Below are 19,105 nucleotides of genomic sequence, written 5' to 3'. Positions count from 1 at the left end.
ATTGTTTGTAATCAGTATGTCTAAATGGAGAAATTGAATTTAAACACAATATTTTAAACAGTGATCTCAGACAAACAAACAAAAAGCATTGGTATGCATTAAAATGAACATTCAAATCCTTGATGAGGTGTCAAAATACTTTAAAAAGAAAATTGTTTGACCATGGCTATATTGCTATTTGGATCAATGCTAATTAATAGCCACAGTAAGCATATCAGAAGACCTTTAGCTAAGTTAAGGGGTAAGTTTTGTGATGCAACGGGTGAAATGACATTCAGGTTTACGGTGGAGTTTAACTAAACGGCAAATTAGTTGAGTTATGAATGCTTTTTGTTAAGCAACTTTGGGCATTCAGGTCAAACTACTCTGTCAATAAAGAGATTATCATCGTTGCTAACAAAGTGCATTTGCTCTTCAATAAAGAAAACTACATTACAGTCCTTGCATATCCAGATCAATGGGGACCCAATTGGGCATTTTTAGGAGCCATGTTGATAAAATCAGCAAAACTATAAGATCAAATATAAACTGTCTAATAAACATTATTAGAAATTGTTTAACACTTCACTGTGCAGAGATGTTTTTGAATTCAATGATCCTCTCACATTTTTCCTATGAAGCTACTGTCTGGTCTCAGACAGTAGGTCAAACTATACTCAAACCATTAGGAAGTCTCTATAATCAGGTTTTAAAGGTTTTATATCAAAAGCCAATCAGATTCCATCATTGTCACATTTTGGCTATATTTGACACTTTGGACTTTCCCAATTTTATAAATTGTAATCTATAAAAATAGATTTTTAAGTGTTTAGGTAGACTTGCACCTACACCATTAAGGGTTTGCATACAGAGACTGCAGGGCAAGAGCGGATCTACTAGATGGAAATTGTAAGGATCCCTTTCAAAGAACCACTTTTGCTCAAAGTGCTCTTGTCCATGAGAGGATCTGCAGTTTGAGCTCACTTCCTGTTGATTTAAAGTCTGTAACCAGTTTTAGTATGCAAAAAAAAAAACAAAAAAACAACAAAACTCTGGTTATGTCAAAAACAGAACTGTATCCATTTTTGATGTTTTATGATTCACTGTTTGTTTGTAGATGTTGTCAACATTATGTTGTGCTATTTTAGACGATTATCGCTTCAATTTTAAGAGGTACTGTGTAAAAGTCAATCTAGGGACAAGTGCTGCGAATTAGCTGTTGCTATTGCACTATGACGCAAACATGGGACTGCTGTTCTGCTCAGTTTGTCCATGTCGACGTGTGTCTGTCCCTATCAAATAAACTCAATAATAATAAACCAACAGAGACCTTTTCATCATTACGCTCGATCAATCTGTTTAGCTGAGCTGGCTCCATAACGCGATTTCTCATTGACAGATGACATGTCTGGAGCACACACCCCTCTGATACCAATATACAGGCCATTCGCACACATGTTCCTGTTCCACAATAAAAAAGATAAATAAATTAGTGGGTGTGCCGCAGCATATGTCTGCTACTGGACCCTACAGTCTGAGCATTTGTCTCTCGGCCTCAGTGTACATGTGTGTGTGTGTGTGTGCAATAAATTTGTGGAATGGCATATGCTAGGAAAATACATGTGTCAGCAATCGCTGGGCGTGCACTGACATATGTCGACGCGTAGCCTTCTGTGTTTACACGTACTGTTTTCTCTGAGCAAGCCTGCGTTTGTATGAATTTGCTCATGGAGAGTGCCCAGTAATCCATACTGGGCAGCTGCGCTCATTTATATTCAGCCCCAAGGCACTTTCTTGGGCCGTCTCGCAGATTAGGGATCAGAGATGGAGGGAAGGAGTGAAAACAGTAGACACCGTGGAAGACAAAGATAGAGAGATGGGGGGTGAGGCAAAAGCACAGAGGTCCTCCCTCATTTTGTAAACAGTTTGTTAATGTCTTTAATCCCATTAGGCAGGGGGAGAAGCCTGGCCCTTCACATAACATGCAGTAATGCAGGGTTGCAGTGTGCTATCCCTTTCTCTCTCTCTCTCTCTCTCTCTTACACACACAAACATACACTCTGCTACACCCAGGAAATGAAATTGATTTGCCCTCATAAACATTTGATAAAGCTCTAATGCAGCGCCGCGAACAGCCAAGAAGGCCCGAGGAGCGGACCCGCGCAAAATGACATGCAAATCAAATGAGCGTCGTATATTTCCCGGCATAATTTGCCAACAATTATTGTTTTGACCCGGCTCCTCAGTCGACAAAAGAAACCTGCTCCCTCTGAGGAGCAGGAAATCAGCTTTTCAAGTGCTCTTGTGTTTGAAGAGCGGAGAGCAAGGCGAGGCGTGTTTGCCAGAGCTCCGCGGAGGAAATCAGGCGCAGGGTGATTTCATACAAGACGCGAAATCACAGCAAAGGCCACGGCCACTTTGTTCGCCTTCGCGTGCAACGCGCTTAAAAAGAGCCGCACTCGATTCAGCGTTTCCTCAGACGGAGAAAGAAACGTTGATAAAAGCTGTTTTAATTCGGGGCTTGAAAACAGCTAGTACGTGTTTCACTTTATTTACGTGCGGCGAAATAGAAGCGCCCGTGGCAGAGACGGTAAACATTATTCACAGTAGGAACATAAACGTGCATGGGGAATACAATAGCATCAGCGTGCAAGAGAGGAAACACTGAAGCAGCTGCACTTCTCTTCTGCAATTATAAGCTTATTTTGAGGGACAATTGATAATAAAAACTTCAACCCAAGTATGCCTCTGACGTTATTGGACGCTTATTTGACTTTCTGCCACTTTAGAACTACATTCTTCTATTCACTCATGTCTTATAAATGAATGTTTTATGCTTGTTTGTTTGCCAGTGATTATCCTGCATTTTTAGTTCTCGAGTGTGTTTCTTTGCCTAGTTTACACAATGCATGTGTCGTTTCTAGACATTTTCCACCACTGTCTAAATTCAAGCTTATTTAATCACACTCACCTGTTCCAGATCCATTGGATATGTTGTCAGTTCACATCCTCCGCTATAAGGTTTCCCTGCCATAGTTCTTGTTGCTGCCTTGTATGTTTCTTTCTTTTTGTTTGGATACGATCCTTTGTTCACTATGTTTCTTGCAGTTTTTTTTTTCCAAACTCAAACCACATCTACAACTACTTTTCACATGATTCTGCCTGCCTCATGCTTGTGTGGGTTTCTGATAACATCTTCTCCCCATGCATACCAGTGGGTTCTTTCCAGGTTCAAAGTCCAAAGATGTGCATTTAGGAGGGAGATGGTTGCTTTTTTTGTGCTTCCATAAATAGGATATGAGTTTTGTAAATCTAGAATGGTAGCCTATAGAAAACTCCAGATAAATTTGATCACAATAAGATTTTGAACTAAAGATGGTCGTGGGGAGCTAATTTTCCGTAAGAAGATCAAAGAATATCCCTTTGTCAGCTTCCGTACCTTTATAGTGTAACTGACTTAACTAATTTTTGGGGGCCAAAGGGCCATGATGGCTGGGACAGTGAGTCAAATCTACCATATTAAAAGCTGCAACTGATGGCATGTGATGAAGGCTTTCCTATGTATTTAGTTTAGGATCAATAAATCATTTAAGAAAATTCAGTGTTACAAATTATATCTGTGAATGTAACCTAGTAGATTTTGTATGTTGTACTTTAAGCGTATGGGGATAAATTATCAAATTTTTCTCCTTGCTTTCCACCACTCTTGATTTGTCTTGGATTTTATAAGCCGTACATTTGTCTAATTCATTAATTTGTTGGTTTTTCGGTTTCTTTCAACAGTTCACTTAGTACAAATAGGATAATTTATGCGGTCTCTCATCCCCGAATAAGCAGTGAAGCAGAGATTTCACTCTATGAAAACTGCTCCAAGACACTTAAAAGTGGGATTAGTGCAAGGGTGAAGTCATTCATTGCTGTACTTGATTAATTATCCCTGCGCTTTTGTTGGTAAGCCATGTCAGGAAACCTGCTAGCAAAAAAACGATATATAAATATATTGGCTGGCATCCTAAACCTGCGTGCTTGTACCAGTAACCGTGGAAAAGTAAAATCGCATACACACTTACCTACTGCACCCGCCCAACACAAACATCCACATTAGTACAATTCACACCATGCCGCATATAAATTCTGATTGACACAGTTTTCGACCAATGGTGTCTTGACTTTTAACAACCGTTGTCCAATCAGAACAGAGCCTAGTATGACTCTCCCGCCCCTAAAGTGGGAGCTGAAAAGGAACGTCATTTGCCTCGTACATTTAGCTTTAGCCTCAAATTAGCTTGACTTTTAAATCATAAATGTATTCTCTCAAATAGAGCCGCTCTTTCGCTTAGCCGTCAATCTCGGACAGCGTTAACAATTCGCCCTCTTTGTGTTTACGACAGGAAACATGTATATAAAGGCCTTATTTCGATGCAGGGACATGCTAAAGGGAGAATTCTTCGTGTGAAATGCTGGCTAGCCTTCGAGCAGGGGCCAAAAACCGAAAGTGGCTAACAGCACCGAGGGTTAAGTCATCACCAGCAAGCCTGTGGGCTTTCTCACATCTGCCGTAGGCACCCGAAGGTGGACAGACTGAAACGGTGCCTTTCCTACAACGTAAGTATCGCCTCGTTCCGACACCCAACAATGTTATGGCACTTGGCTAATCACCAGCTAACATGTAACATAAGACACTTTTGACAGCTGTGAAGTTCGCTAGCTGGTTATCCTTTAATGCAAGTGGCCTAAGATTTAGTGAAGCAGGCACTTTATAAACAACGCTGTGTAGAACTACTAAAGATGTGTATTTGTGTGTCTTTTAAAAAGTACTTGCTCAGTTCCCTGTTGGTTTGGTTTGAGGCTCAAAAGCTGTTTTCATAACATTCATCAGCACCAATTATGAGCTGCTGGCGTTCTTATTGCACATGGGGGCAACTATTGGTAAATATTTTTGGTAGGGTTGATAATTCTTATATTCCTCCCCATAAAAAGGTAGATAAATTGTGTTTAATTTTAATACGTATTTTAATGTCTAACATTAGGCTTAGTGTTTGCAACAGGTGTCCTTCATTGAGCTAGTTACTAATATATATTCCTGTTAGTTTTGTTTTGACCTATAGTTCAACATTAAAGTATAAAAGACTGTAGTTTTTACCACAGGAGTGTATATAATCACTCCATTGTTTAATTAAGTATTCATATGTCCATTCCTATAATTGAATGGGACTTTTCTAGTACATGCATTTGATTTATTGGCATGTTGCATTGTTTTTGTTTTTTTTAATGAGGATGTGTCCCAGAAATGGAGGCATCATTAGTGGCATGTTTGTGTTTGCAACCCTATGTACAATCCTGGACCAGCCAGGCAGTTTTGGCATCCAGCTGTTTTGAGCCTATTGGCTTGTTTAGAAGATTTATTTATCCATGCTTGATTATGTTGGGAATCACCTCAGAATAGTTATATTGGCAACATTTTTTGAAAAGATCAGCTGTGTGAGTTAAAAATTGAGCAGGCTACTTAAAAAAAAAAATAAAGAAAAGAAAAAATTGCCAATTTCTGGCCTGCTAATGCTATACCGCTCCATTTACTTTGGAACCTATGACGCAAAATCAAAATAATACTAAGTTTAATTTGATAGAGATAAAACTGATTAATGTGTCTATTTATCTTACGGTAGTCTTTAGAATAAGTGCTATTTAATTGACTTTTTATGATCAGTAATTCAGTTAAAAAGTCCTAAGTAATTGTTATACAATGTGTGAAGTAAAGATTGAGACTGTTAAAAAGTAAAGGGACTATTTTGGATTCTTTGTCACTGTAAATGTATACATGAATTCTAATATCGAGCTACATTATTTGCAGTTTTGTTGGAAAGTGGATCTTGGCTGGACTAATTAAGCATCTTCACACACATTAGAGCAGTTAATATTAGAATATAGTTGCTTATCGATGTTTGGATATTTAAAATAACATGTGCACAGTCAAGTAAATCAAAACAGTTTTGTCTGCCCAAGCATTGAACCCTGGTATTGTCAACAACAACAATAATAATAATAATAATAGTAATAATAATAATGATGTTCTGGGTATGCTTACATTATAAATAGATCTTCTTAAAATTGCAACCCAATTTGCAAATAAGCTGATTTTTGTGCAGAAATTGTAGCTCGTAGCATAATCTGCAAAAAACCTGATTGTATCATAAATGTCCTGTTTTGTGAAAATGCAACAACACCAACACATTAACTAACTTGTGTTTATATATGTTTTGGGTTCATTTTATTGTTTCTTTATGCAATTGTCTGAATCGCTGGCATGGTTTGGTTGACATTGTGCCTTTGCTTGGGAACAAAATAGTCGTTCTTATTGCACAAAATATGAATCCTTTTTGTTTTATTTAGAATAACGAAAATACAACAAGCTGGTTAATTAGGCTATCAGCATTTCTAGCAAATCTCCAAATGATTGCTTAACAAACACGCTGACCGTAACTTGCAAAGTTTAGCTTTAAAGCCATGTTGGTTCAATAAGATTGAGTAGCGGCACTCCTTTACTTTGAGCATCAAGACTGTACAGGTTTTTAACGACTGGAAATATTTTCTACCAACCAAATTTGTCTTGTAAGCGAGGAAAAGGTATACTATATATATATATATTTTTTTTCAGTCAGCTGACGCCCGACGGACATGCGCAGATGCTGTGGTTTTATAATGCTAACTTTTTAAAACCTTCCCATACCGTCATACAGATAACAGGCCTGTGCCTCTTCCAGAGATATTTATCTATCTATGCTTGGCTACGCCTGTCATCTGAATTGCGTCACATGCGGCTCCACATTAAGGTGCTCTGTTGACTGGAAACCTCGAAATAGCTCGAGGGTTTTCCCATCGAGAGGGAGAGATGGATTACATTATATACATGTTCTAATAACACTGCTTACAATTTGAGTTTGGTTATTGTATAAGTACTTTTCATCTATTAGTACGTTTTATCCCACAGGAATTTAGTTAACTCCTAAAACCATTTGTCATGTGGTGTGCCCTCTTTTCCCTCAGTCTCATCAGATCTTAACTTTTGACGCCTGGAAGATAAATTTGGAGCTGGGCAGCTTGTGGATCGAGAAAGAGCAGGTACATACAAGCACAGATGCCCTCTTTACTGCCAAGAAACCACTTACAGTCTACTATATCAAGACACATTTACTTCCCTGCTCTTCAGCTACGGTCCGATAGACTCCTGTCTGGTCCAGTAACAACTCCATAACCCCAGACGCCACTGTAATGATGTGGAGCTTTCGTTCCTGGAAATTGACAACTTTTGGAATGACTTGCGTGATGATCATCGAAGAGTTTTCACCTCTACATTTTTTATTTTAAACAACAAAAACAAACCACAATTGTAATCTGTAGTATCACTGCAGTTGTCCTGCTAAACCAGCTAGTCCAGAAACATTTTAGTTTCTCACTGTATGAGAAGCGGATGTATATAATGGATGCCTAATCAGCAGAAAGATAAGCTCTTGTCTCAAATGCAATATAAGTGTGTATCTAGAAATGGATTATTTCACAATTGGCTGTATTGGCTATATTGACTTTGTTTCAACTCCATAAAGAAGTCGGCTAAGAAACACTGGGCTGATTATATATTAATAACACCATAACTGTAATATTGATTCACACACTTGACATTTTTCTCATTGGAAGTGTTCTGAAAAGTTTTACCATTCAATCACTAACAGAATAATAAGTCACCCAAGAATATTTTTCAGTTTTTGTAAAATCAGACATTTTTTATTATTATAGTAAACACGACTGGCTTTTTCCACTGCAACCCTTAGTTTCTCCAAGCGTTTTATTTAGCGAAGCTGAATACACAGATCACAATCAGTGTTAAGATGGACGTTGAAGTGCTGAATTTGGTGAAATAAAATGCATATGAGGGCTGCATGGTAGCCCAGTTCTTGGTACTGTTTCCTGACAGCAAGAAACTCATTGATTCAGATGTTTCACATTCTCCCTATGGGTGCTTACTGGGAACTCCAATTTTGAAATATTGTTGGATGGGATAAGCATCTCTAAATTGCTCTTAAGGTATTAGTATGTGCTTGTATGTGTCTCTGTGCTACCCTTCGATGGACTGGCAACCCGTCCAGAGATGGGCACCAGCTAATTGGATGATAATTGCATATCTTTTACTGTTGCAGGACTTGAATATTTTAATTTCAGTATCTTTACCAGCCAGTTTAACATATTTCATTGGCTGTAAGAAAGACCACAGCTTCATTCTTTAGATCATTGGATAAAATACAGCAGAGTGGCATGCAAGGTTTTATAAAGATATGAAGCTCTTTAAATAATGTGCTATATAAATAAAATTACCTTTACCTCTTTATGAAAATTTGCACATCTACAAAATCTTGGATTATGCCATTAGATTACCAAAGTCTAGTAATAGTGAGAAGTCACAGAGAACTACTGTAGATTGTCACTTTTGAAATGTTTGATTATATGTGTGAACCACTAAACATGTAGACTAAGTGCTAAGAAGGAGCTTCTTTTCTGTCTGTATAAAAGAGGCTCTAGGAAAAAGACTGGCTTGATTCTGACTGAGACTTTTAGAAGTATTTAATAAACATTATTAATATAGCAACTGTCAGCAATAAGTCACAAAGACGGAGCTTAAAAATAGAAACATGACCGAAAAGGCAGAAATCATAATTATATACAAATAAAGTCATATTTAAAATAATCTTAAGGAATGGCACACTTAAATTAAAAAGTCTTCAGTTCATTTCTAAATAAGTTGTGACTCTCAAGACAACATGGGAACTGAAGAAGCTTCCTCCACAGCTGTGGTGCAACAATCTGGAAAGCGAGTGGTTTTTATATTGTATCCTGGGGGCTATAAATATGTTCCTGGACTCATTTCTATTTAGATATCATGAATTATTGTTTTCATATCTATATTTTGCACAATTCTGATATTTAGAATTTTATTTCCACTTATAATAAACATTAAGGGACATTCATGTAACAAAACTATGCACTGTGTGGCCCAGATGACACTGCATAGGGATTAGAACTGAAGAGTAAAACCAGATTAGAGAAATAACTTTTTAACTTAGTAGCTCTAAAGGAGGGTTGCAAAATGTGGAAACTTGGCGTTCATAATTCTAGTTTTTTTTTTAGTTTTTTTTTTAAAATTTTTTTTAAACTTACTTCCTATCAGTGGTTTGTTGATAAACAGAAGTTAATGGAGATCTTTTGCTACCGATGCTCTCAGACAGACGTCTGTGTTGGACAGGATAATCTGGCCCTGTGTGGAGCCCATCAGCAGCTGAAGGGTAAATTGAGTTAACTTGTTAAAGCTGTCCTGCTCCTCTGAAGTCTGAGAACAGAGGTTGTGGTGCTGCCGAGCCAGTCCGTTGGCCACCTTTCAAACGGAACGAACGAAAATAATTTCGTGGCATAATTAAATTCAAACGGGGTCGGTTTTTTATCTTTACGAGCCTTAAATACATCTGCACCCCATACAGGAACGTGAAAGACGTGCAGAGGCACATGAACGCTCTCCTCCAGCGTTGTGGTGCTGTTCTTCTGTTTCATGACTGTCTTCACTTTCCAGAGTTTTACTGTGGATTATATGATATTTTGTATTAGAAGAGCAAAGTCTCCTGTTTGAGAAATGGTGGTTGTTGTGCTTCATCATGTTCCCAGTAAACCTGATTGTAAGCATTTCTTTTAGCAGATGACTTGTCTTCGATAATAAAGTAAAATCAATCAGAAAACCCTGCAGATAAACGGTTTTGCACTTTGGCTTTTATGGTTTAAAGTTTTATTTCTTAAAATCTTTTATTGCCCTGCAGAGTTTCCATATAAAACTTGTCTCATGATGAAAAGTAGATGCTATCCTCCATGAGATTGTCACGAATTTGGAAAAAAAAAACAACAAAAAACTGAAATATACTTTTAAAAGAAATGAAAAAATAATTGTCCACATAGGCCTGTCACAATAAACAATAGCTCAGTTAATCACATGATAAATTAAATCAAACTCAATAATTTCTATTTGCGTGATTTATTGTTTCTCTTTCTACCAAAATCTGTATGACAAAATTCTTCAATCTGGTGTTTTGGTCTCAATTTGCCCTTTTCTTTGAAGGACAATTTTATTTACAGAGACTTCATAATTCATTTTGTTAGTTTTTTTTTTGTCCCCTGCTATTTTGTTTATAAATTTTGGATATTTAAAATGCCTTCTAGTTCCAGTGTTAAATGTTAGAATTTAAAGTTTATCGATCTTTAAGAATGTATTCTTGCCGTATTGTGCCATTACATTACTTCAAAATGGTCTCAAACCGACAATATTATCATCCTGCAAAGTTTAATTCCATTTGTTACCAACAAACCCGACACATTGGTTATTACAGTTACGCTAATGTTGTCCAATAACTGTTATTTAGACTTTTACACAGAACTCAAAGCAAAGATATTGAATAAACACCAACTAAATGCAATAATGGTTTAAACGGCTTATTAGTAAGAATGTTGCACCTTTTTGCCATTCTCCTCTTTTCAGAGTAACAACATGATGTATTGTCTAGTTGGGCTGCCTGCTTGGATAGAACACATGGATGATTGTTTAACAGGCAAACTGCGCACAACTACTGGTTTCCAGAGTTAATAATGAATTTTAAAAAACTGACCGCTTGCACCGCTTTTCACTCTGCCACTGTTATTTTTCACAACTAGAAATGTTTCAAGATGGCTAAATGTGAGAGAAAACGATCTGTGGATAGCAATAGGTGGGGGACGGAGCAAGCCTTGTTGCACTTTGCTCCATAGAGCCAGAAAAAGCTCGGGTCACTCTGGCTTCTCTCCTGGCAGCTCATAAAAAGGACTTCAATCCTTTTGGAAATGACAGAAACCTTCAGGGTTTTTTTGAAAGGCTAATGTTTCTAAACCTTGGAACTGGTCACTGGCCACAGCCTGGGATCCTAAACCCAAAAACATCTGACGAACCTTCCGGTTGCTCTTAAAGTCACAGGAGTGTAAATTTAGTTCAACTTTGTTGTGTGGGAAGTGTTTGCTGTGCTGTGGTTGAAGTTAAGAGGATGACTGTACAGAGCAGTTTAAATGACTTACTATGTGGATCCAGGTCAGCCAGTGGATCTTGTTGTCCTTACAGCAGAACTATTGCATCTCTGTTGCACAACACTGCTGTAGATTAAGCAGCAGTGTTGTTTCCACAGCATGCTGATAAAACGGCAACCTATTTTTTTCATTTGAGCTGTAATAATAATGTAATACATTTTCCTCCTAATGGAGATGAGTTGGATGTTACCCGTCTTCAATAAAACATGACCTTTAGCCTTTTAGCTCCATCTACACAATTGACATTAGTAGAGTAGATCATCAAATATGCCTACAGTGTATTTATAAGTTGCATTTATTGATGTCATCAGAAGCAACGTGCATGTTAAAAGGGCAATTTCAATGGCCAAGGCACAGTTAAGTACTGTGACAATCAATACAGTTATAGACTCTCCTCTCACATTATCTAAACAATCAGTACAGGCTTGATGCAGAATTAGTGTCTGCCATGAAACAGCCTGATGCTGCTGTTCATTTAGCTAATGCAGGTGCAGTTATTGCTGGAGACAACATCCTCTTGGACAGTTTGTTAATGCCTTTGGTTGCCAGTTTCCACCGGCCAAAGAAGCTTTTAAGCTCGCTCCTCCATCTTTTTAAGTATAAACTGAAGTGCGTTGTGCTATTTTTGGCTTTGTTGCACGAGGGTGCAGAGCTTTAGGCCATCATCTGGGATCATAGCTGCAGAATTACTGAACAGAATTACTAATTCTGGGGGGGTAAGGGAAATTTATTAACTTTTTTTTATTTTTTTTAAATATAATTAAGTATAAACAAACTGAAATATGTTTACTTCTGTGACAAATGTTTGCTTTTGGGAATTGTACTGTTTTCATTCTGAGGGAAACTATTCTAAACTAGCAAAGTCCAGACGGATGTCTGATGCCTTTGGTTGTCTGATTCCTATAATAATAATAACTGTAAACTTTTTGATGGAGACTTTTTCTGGGGATTTCTTTGCATTCCCCTTTTTGCCGTTTGAGGACATTCCTGAGGGGAAGCTTGTGTTTACTGCTGGACATTTTTGAAATTCGATTTAGCTTGTTCCAAAAATGTCTTTGGAGTTGAATTTGGGTGACTATGCTGAGCTTCATGTTGCTGTTCAGTCTTCCTGCTATCTACTGAAAGTCTCTCTTTCCCTTTTTTTTAATTATCCTGACTGAATGTTGTGTAGAATAAATTTTCCTTTAAAATAACTTCATGCCAGTCTTTCTTTCTGAATTCATATTTTAATGAATTTCTGAAAATGCCCAGTTTGAGTCGTCTTCATTCAGTAATAGCATCTGCTCTACAGAGTGTGGTGTCTGGCATCCCATTTCATGCTCCTTGCTTCTCTTTGTGTTTCTGCCACAGGAAGCAAGGTCTCCGTCTGTCTAAGGCCGAGGCATGGGGGCGTTTCTGGACAAACCCAAAACGGAGAAACACAACTCGCATGGCGAGGGGAACGGACTGCGCTTCGGGTTGAGCTCCATGCAGGGCTGGCGGGTGGAGATGGAGGACGCTCACACGGCTGTGCTGGGACTTCAGGCTCCCGGCATGACCGACTGGTCTTTCTTCGCCGTGTACGACGGCCACGCTGGATCCAGGGTTGCCACCTACTGCTCAAAGCACCTTCTCGAACACATAATCACTGCGAGCCTCGGCGCTGGCAGCAAGCAAGGCTCGCAAGTCGGACCAGACGGTTGCGGCTCCGACTCTCAAGCTCTTCCTCCTCCCGCTGTGGAGGCCGTGAAAGCCGGCATCCGCACGGGTTTCCTGAGGATCGACGAGCACATGCGCAGCTTCTCCGACCTCCGGAACGGCATGGACCGCAGCGGCTCAACGGCGGTGGGGATTCTCCTGTCGCCAGAGCACTTTTTTTTTATTAACTGCGGGGATTCCCGAGCCGTCCTGTACCGCAACTCGCAGGTGTGCTTCTCCACGCTCGACCACAAGCCTTGCAACCCGCGCGAGAGGGAGCGCATCCAGAACGCAGGAGGCTCAGTGATGATCCAGAGAGTTAACGGGTCCCTGGCGGTCTCGAGAGCCTTGGGGGACTATGATTACAAGTGTGTGGATGGCAAGGGCCCAACGGAGCAGCTGGTTAGCCCTGAACCGGAAGTGTATGTGATGGTTCGGGCGCCGGAACAAGATCAGTTCATTATTCTAGCTTGTGACGGCATCTGGGATGTCATGTCCAATGAGGAATTGTGTGAATTTGTGAAATCTAGACTGGAGGTGTGTGATGACCTGGAGAGAGTCTGTAATGAAGTGGTGGATACCTGCCTGCACAAGGTACGTGGACTTTTGTTTCACTTTCAGCATGGGCTTGATGGGATGTGAGACTTTAAACTATTGAGCATCAATAGAAATCCACTAAATAGATGCGAGTCTAGTGGTTATATGCGGCCACATTGTTTATGAATGTGGTTTTGATTATGATACAAGCCGATGCATGATACTGGGCTCACAAGAAAATGAGCTTTAGAGAATGTTTTTGGATGGAAATGTGTGTACATACAGTAAAGGTTTGGCAATGAGACCCTGTTAAAGATTACAATCAGTTTGACTGGTCCACATTTTCATATTTATGCCCAATTATAAGGTTGTGTTTGTGTCAGGCAGGACAGCAAATCTCTCACTTTGTATATTCACTAAAACAGTAAAGGTTTCATTAATCTCCTGCTGTGATTGTCAGTCCACACTATTTAAGAAAACTATTAAATGCACCCGTAGCTTTTCTTTCCCTCTTGCAGCAGAAAGCAGCCACACAGTTTACAGGATTTTTGTAGCTGAATGTTATCGGTCATTTCAGAGAGCTAGGTACTACTTCCTCTTATTTCAAAATAAGAGTCTCAGACATGGATGAAAGTTTTAAGATTTAACGACTTATCCTCACATCTGGGACTCTGAATAACGGCTCACATTTACTTTGCAAGAAGCAATTCATCCTGACAGCAACTTGATAACGCTTCACAAGACTCTTGGCTTTGACAAGAAATATATCATGGATGCATCATAGGATCTTAAATCCTTACTTACAAACCCTTTACATCTTGTCTGTTGCTCTATCTTGTTCATCAGGTTCCCAGAATCCTGCCAGATGATGTTTAAAAGCAGCAGATGTTTCTTCACTTTTAAAGTAACTTCGTGTTTCAACTCAAGAATGACTTCCTTTCTTACTTTAAAATTGGTTTCTGATATAAATACAACAGGTGGCGTATCTTGTCCTTCTCAATCGGCTTTTCGTCATTCTTTTCATTTTTGCTGGTACCTACTTGCTCACACTTCTTCACCTCTTCTCTCTTGCTCTGGACCATTGACTGAAAGTACTTAAAATCCCTTCAACTTCTTTACTTGTACCATTTCCTTCTGTGGTGAACGTTTCTCTGAAGAAACGATTTGGTACTACAATAAGAAAGTTCTCTAAACGAAGACAAGTCTGAACACTGCTACAGGACTAGATCAGACGCAAAACGTGGCCTCCAAAATAAAAGCTTCTTCTTCAAACTAAAAGCAGCTCTGGCTCTCAAGTTAACAATTAACGATGTTGGAAATACCTGAAGGGCTTTGTGCTCTGTGTCATCGGGCTTTTTCTTAATGTGCTCAATATTAATTCAGTGTTTTGTTTCCCCTCCTCCTGTCATCCATCTAGGGAAGTCGAGATAACATGAGTATTGTCTTAGTGTGTTTGCCCAATGCTCCCAAAGTATCCGAGGAAGCTGTGAGGAGAGAAGCTGAGGTCAACAAATATCTGGAGGCTCGAGTGGAAGGTAAAAGCTGAGAGCTAATTTCTTCTAGTTGTTTATCTAAGGTGGACACATCATGGGAACATGGAATGATGAAAGCTTTAACTTTATTCTCCATTTTCAGAGGTTTGCTGTAAAATGGTTTATTTGTAGACCACAGCTTTTGGGAATAATGGAGCATTTTGTTTTCTTCTGAAGATGATCTTATTTTAAACATTTGTTTTTATATATTATGGATGTTCCAACTGAATTACATCTTGTTCATATTAAAAAAATGATACTTTATAGCTTGTTTTTCCATTTCAGGAACCATCTCCCTCCTTTATTCCCTTCTCTTCTTGTCCATTTCCCTCCTTTTCTTGTCCTGTGTTGTTTGGATGAATTCCCTGATCTGTCTCTGTTCTGTATGCTGTTTTCTAATCCCCCCCTCCTTATATTCCTTCCTGATTCATGAGACATTTTGCTCAAAGTGTAGCCCTTTCCTGTAAGATGTTATTCCTAGCTGATAATTCCTACAAAACCTGACCTTATCAGCTTGTTTCCTTTCTCTCTCTGCCTCACAGAATGAATTATAAAGGCGTTTAGTTTAATGCTCAAGATACACTTGAAAATACCGTAGCTTGTACGTAGCTCGCCACAAATGGTGACTTTTACTTGATATAAGAAACTTTTGGTTCAGGTGAGACAGAGTATACATGTTTGGCTCAGGCTATTGTCTAATTTGTGGAGAACAAAGAAGAGAGGGAGTAGAAGGGGAGAGGACAGACTGAGAGGAATGCTCTGGCTGAACATCAACCTGGCTTCACGCCACTCAGCTCAGCTGCGAGCCTCTTGCTGTCACCGTGTCTCGTTCAGACACTTGTTTTCAAAAAAAAAAAAAAAAACTTGCACGGTTTCCATCCTCCAATAACCCCCTTCTCCTCAACTCTTTTTCTTTCCACTGACGGTCTTGGCAATAATAAGCATTGTGTAACAGCAGTTCTGCTGTCCTGTTTAGAAATGCTGTCTCGGCCCCGAGACGAGGCTTTTCCGGATCTGGTGATGGTGATGAGGAACCTGGCCTCCGACAGCGGGATGCCCCCTCTGCCACCTGGGGGCGGACTCGCTAGCAAGTAAATGCTGCCACCTTTTATGACATGTTCCTCTTGTCTCCATGATGCCGTTTGTTCACTGATGTTCTCTAATATAATAGGTGGTAGGGACACTATGTTTTAGTGTTAAAAAATGTTAAAAGTTACAAAAATTTGTAGGTGCACAAGTCGGCATCATAATTTGGAAATAATGGCATGTGAGGCCAGCGGGCAGGTGCAGGGACAGCCCTCACGCCCAGTTCAGTTTCTTCAACTACAAACCTAGCTTAATCTATCTTTACTGTCACTGTTACTTGGACAAAGAAAAATCTATTTAAAATAAAACACTTCGCCTGGTGTTGGGCAAAGTAAAGCCTGGTGGCCCGCCAGGCTTATAATACACTGGGGGAAACCCTGATAGAGCATTATGCGTTTCACTGGGATTTTATTGACGTTGCCCTTAATGCTCCCAAAATTAGTTATAATAATATTTGCCTATTATGGTACCAACATGTATCCTCTTTAACTGTTGCCAGTATTTTCTGTCTGTCTTTCATGCCCTCCATGTTAACTTTGAGTTCCCTGAACTGTTAAACTCTCAACATATTCAACCTTGTTTGTGTTCTTCCTGCAGACGCAGTGTTATCGAAGCAGTATACAACCGTCTGAATCCTTACAAGGAGGAAGATGGAGTAAGTGTCTATAAATGACCTTTGGCCTCTGACCTGTATTTAAAAACACTAAACCAACACTGTCCTGACATTTTGAGGCTATGTAATGTAGTTTTGATAACATCTCTATTAATTTCTGTGGACTGGGAAGTTGTCCTTCATCAAGAGTCTCATTGGTTTACAGACAGCTGCTGCTCATGATGTGTATTCTAGGTTTTACTTTAAACCTTATGATATTCCTGATGTCTCTTTCTTCACTTGCTGCTGTAAATGACCAAGACAAATTCAAAGCATTACTTGGTTTATTCTATATGTTTGACTTTTTTTTTATTTTTTATTTTTTACTTTTTCCATTCTCAACATCTGTCACAGTGAACTTAAAGTCTGTAGTCCTTGGAAATAAAGTTTTAATTTACTTGTTTCACAAAAATCCAACTCAATTAATAGAAATTTTTGAACTCTTATTTTCTGTGTTTCACTGACTGTGCCGTCCCACATACGGAGCAAAGTGTTTCAAAAGGTTAAAAACTGTAGGACTTTTTTCTAACTAGCTAAGGTAAATGAAGGCCTCGACACAGCACAACAAGGAAGTTGTTTGAAAATGTAGTTTTATGATTAAAATGTTGCAGAATTTCATGCTTTAAATCATAACTTCAAACATAAACATTTGTCTACTCTTGATATTTCTTCCACTATGGTGAAAAAATATGTATAACTCGAGAAGGAAAAATCTAAGAAACGCTTTTAGTTCAAATAATTGAATTTAAATTGGTAATTGTAGCTCCTCCAACACATCCCAGCTACATTTCAGGCTAAACGGTTAGCAGGCTAAGCTAGCATCTTGTCATGGTTGTGATAAATGCTGCTGTCAGTGTTTGAACTCCAAGTGATGTTATGTGTTTAGTGGATTCTTCCATGTGTGTCTATCTGATTATAATTAACATCAAAAAGGGATTGTGTGTGTGTTTGTGTGTGTGTGTGGCAGTAGCTTTCACTAGGGCTTTCAACCATTGATTTGAGGAGGAAAATTATCATCTTTGACAGCTTCTTATCTTTTTACACTTTAAAAGTTTTACCTTTTCAACATACTAAAAACAAAACAGAGGTATTCCATATAGGTTTGTTACTGATGCACACTTATGTGCACTCTAAAGTGAAGATGAGCTTTTTAAAACGGTAAAATTGGTTCCAACTCTACTGTTGTGCATACACACTTTTTAGTTACACACACAAAACTGTCCATCCTCTGAGCTTTGTCACGTTTCATCAACTTGCAACCACAAACTTTGTTGGGCTTCAATTTTTTTCTTTTTATTTGTGACAGACACACTTTACAAATATGCACCGCTTTGTGTTGATCTACTGCAGAAAATCCACGCATAATGCAACTAAATTTTGCGGGTATGCTTTGGCAAAATGTGGGAAAAGTCCCAAGAGGTGTGAATTTGTTTTTAGCAAGAAAACGCGTATAAAGACGCCAACAAGGGAAGCATCAACATGTCTAACTGTGTGTTCACCCTCTGATTAATGCAGCCCTCCTGTTTCATTTGGTAAGTGATCACATATATAAGTGTTAAACCCCAACCCACCCCTGCCCTCCTTCCAAAACCTCATGCATACACACACACACACACACACACATTCTTACAGGCATGTATAGTGGTGACCTGCAGAGCATACTCTCCCTCTGTCACGCCTCCATCAGTCTATATACGTCCCCTTCTGGTCTACTTTCCAGCATGTAGAGCTCCATTTAGACTTTAAGGAGTGTGTGGGTGCGTGTGTGTGTGTAAATGAGCGATGAGGTGTTTCTGGTCCTGTCTGTCCCCCTCTCTCTCGCATCACAGGCACACAAACACGCATGCACCAGCCCCACACGCATGCATTGCTGTCTCACTTGACGTCTCAGCAGCCGCACGCAAGCAAATAACAATCTGTCTCTGTGCCACGCCCCCCGCAAGAAGAGAAAGCTACAGAAACATGTCGGCAAATTAATTTAGTTTTGCATCAAAGGATCTACAAACCTGAGGCTAGAGTGTGTTGGTGTTGTAACTTTATTTTTTTGTCTGTGTTCATGGTATAAAAATCTTCCCTCGAAAACTCGGGTCGGGAACCGAAACTTGTTGACGTGACGTTAAATTAACAGAGTATTTTCTTTCGCTCTCATCTCTCCCTCTTTTCTGTTTTATTTTTTTTTTCCTTTCCTCGCTCTACCTTTCCTGGCTGTCCTCTTGCAGAGTGGAGCAGATTTGGAGTGCCACTGGTAGCTGTCCAGCACAAACGCCTGATCCAAAAAAATAAATAAAACAAAAAAATCTCCACAGGACCACTATTCCACATGAGACTGCATCCTAACTCATCTTTTAATTTTTCATCTGAGAGAATAATCATTATAATCCTCACTCAACATGGAGGACTGCAAATGGATTAGGATGCTTTTTTTTGTAAACTAGCAAACTGCACTACAGACATACACTTACAATACAAAATCAAGTAGAAAGACAACAAAGCACAGTTG

General features: G+C 39.1%; 1 protein-coding gene across 3 annotated transcripts; it reads left to right on the top strand.

The window, feature by feature from the left end:
• Nucleotides 1-4,220: 4,220 nt before the first annotated feature.
• On the top strand, nucleotides 4,221-19,063 carry ppm1ba (protein phosphatase, Mg2+/Mn2+ dependent, 1Ba). Of its 3 annotated transcripts, none has more exons than XM_007551185.2 (7): nucleotides 4,221-4,584; nucleotides 7,024-7,098; nucleotides 12,472-13,392; nucleotides 14,753-14,870; nucleotides 15,844-15,958; nucleotides 16,551-16,608; nucleotides 18,825-18,885. In XM_007551185.2, the coding sequence occupies exons 3-7, from the start codon at nucleotides 12,505-12,507 to the stop codon at nucleotides 18,852-18,854; spliced, it is 1,209 nt and encodes a 402-aa protein (XP_007551247.1). In that variant the 5' UTR covers nucleotides 4,221-4,584; nucleotides 7,024-7,098; nucleotides 12,472-12,504; the 3' UTR covers nucleotides 18,855-18,885. The 3 variants fall into 3 exon arrangements, with proteins under 3 accessions (XP_007551247.1, XP_007551250.1, XP_007551246.1); XM_007551188.2 differs by lacking the exon at nucleotides 7,024-7,098 and adding an exon at nucleotides 18,121-18,137 and having other exon boundaries at nucleotides 4,222-4,584; nucleotides 18,825-19,063; XM_007551184.2 differs by lacking the exon at nucleotides 7,024-7,098 and having other exon boundaries at nucleotides 4,222-4,584.
• The last annotated feature ends 42 nt before the right edge of the window (nucleotides 19,064-19,105 follow it).

Source organism: Poecilia formosa, unplaced genomic scaffold, assembly GCF_000485575.1.
Source record: "Poecilia formosa unplaced genomic scaffold, Poecilia_formosa-5.1.2 Scaffold40, whole genome shotgun sequence".
NCBI classification, from domain to species: domain Eukaryota; kingdom Metazoa; phylum Chordata; class Actinopteri; order Cyprinodontiformes; family Poeciliidae; genus Poecilia; species Poecilia formosa.
This window is presented reverse-complemented; position numbering and strand designations above follow the sequence as displayed.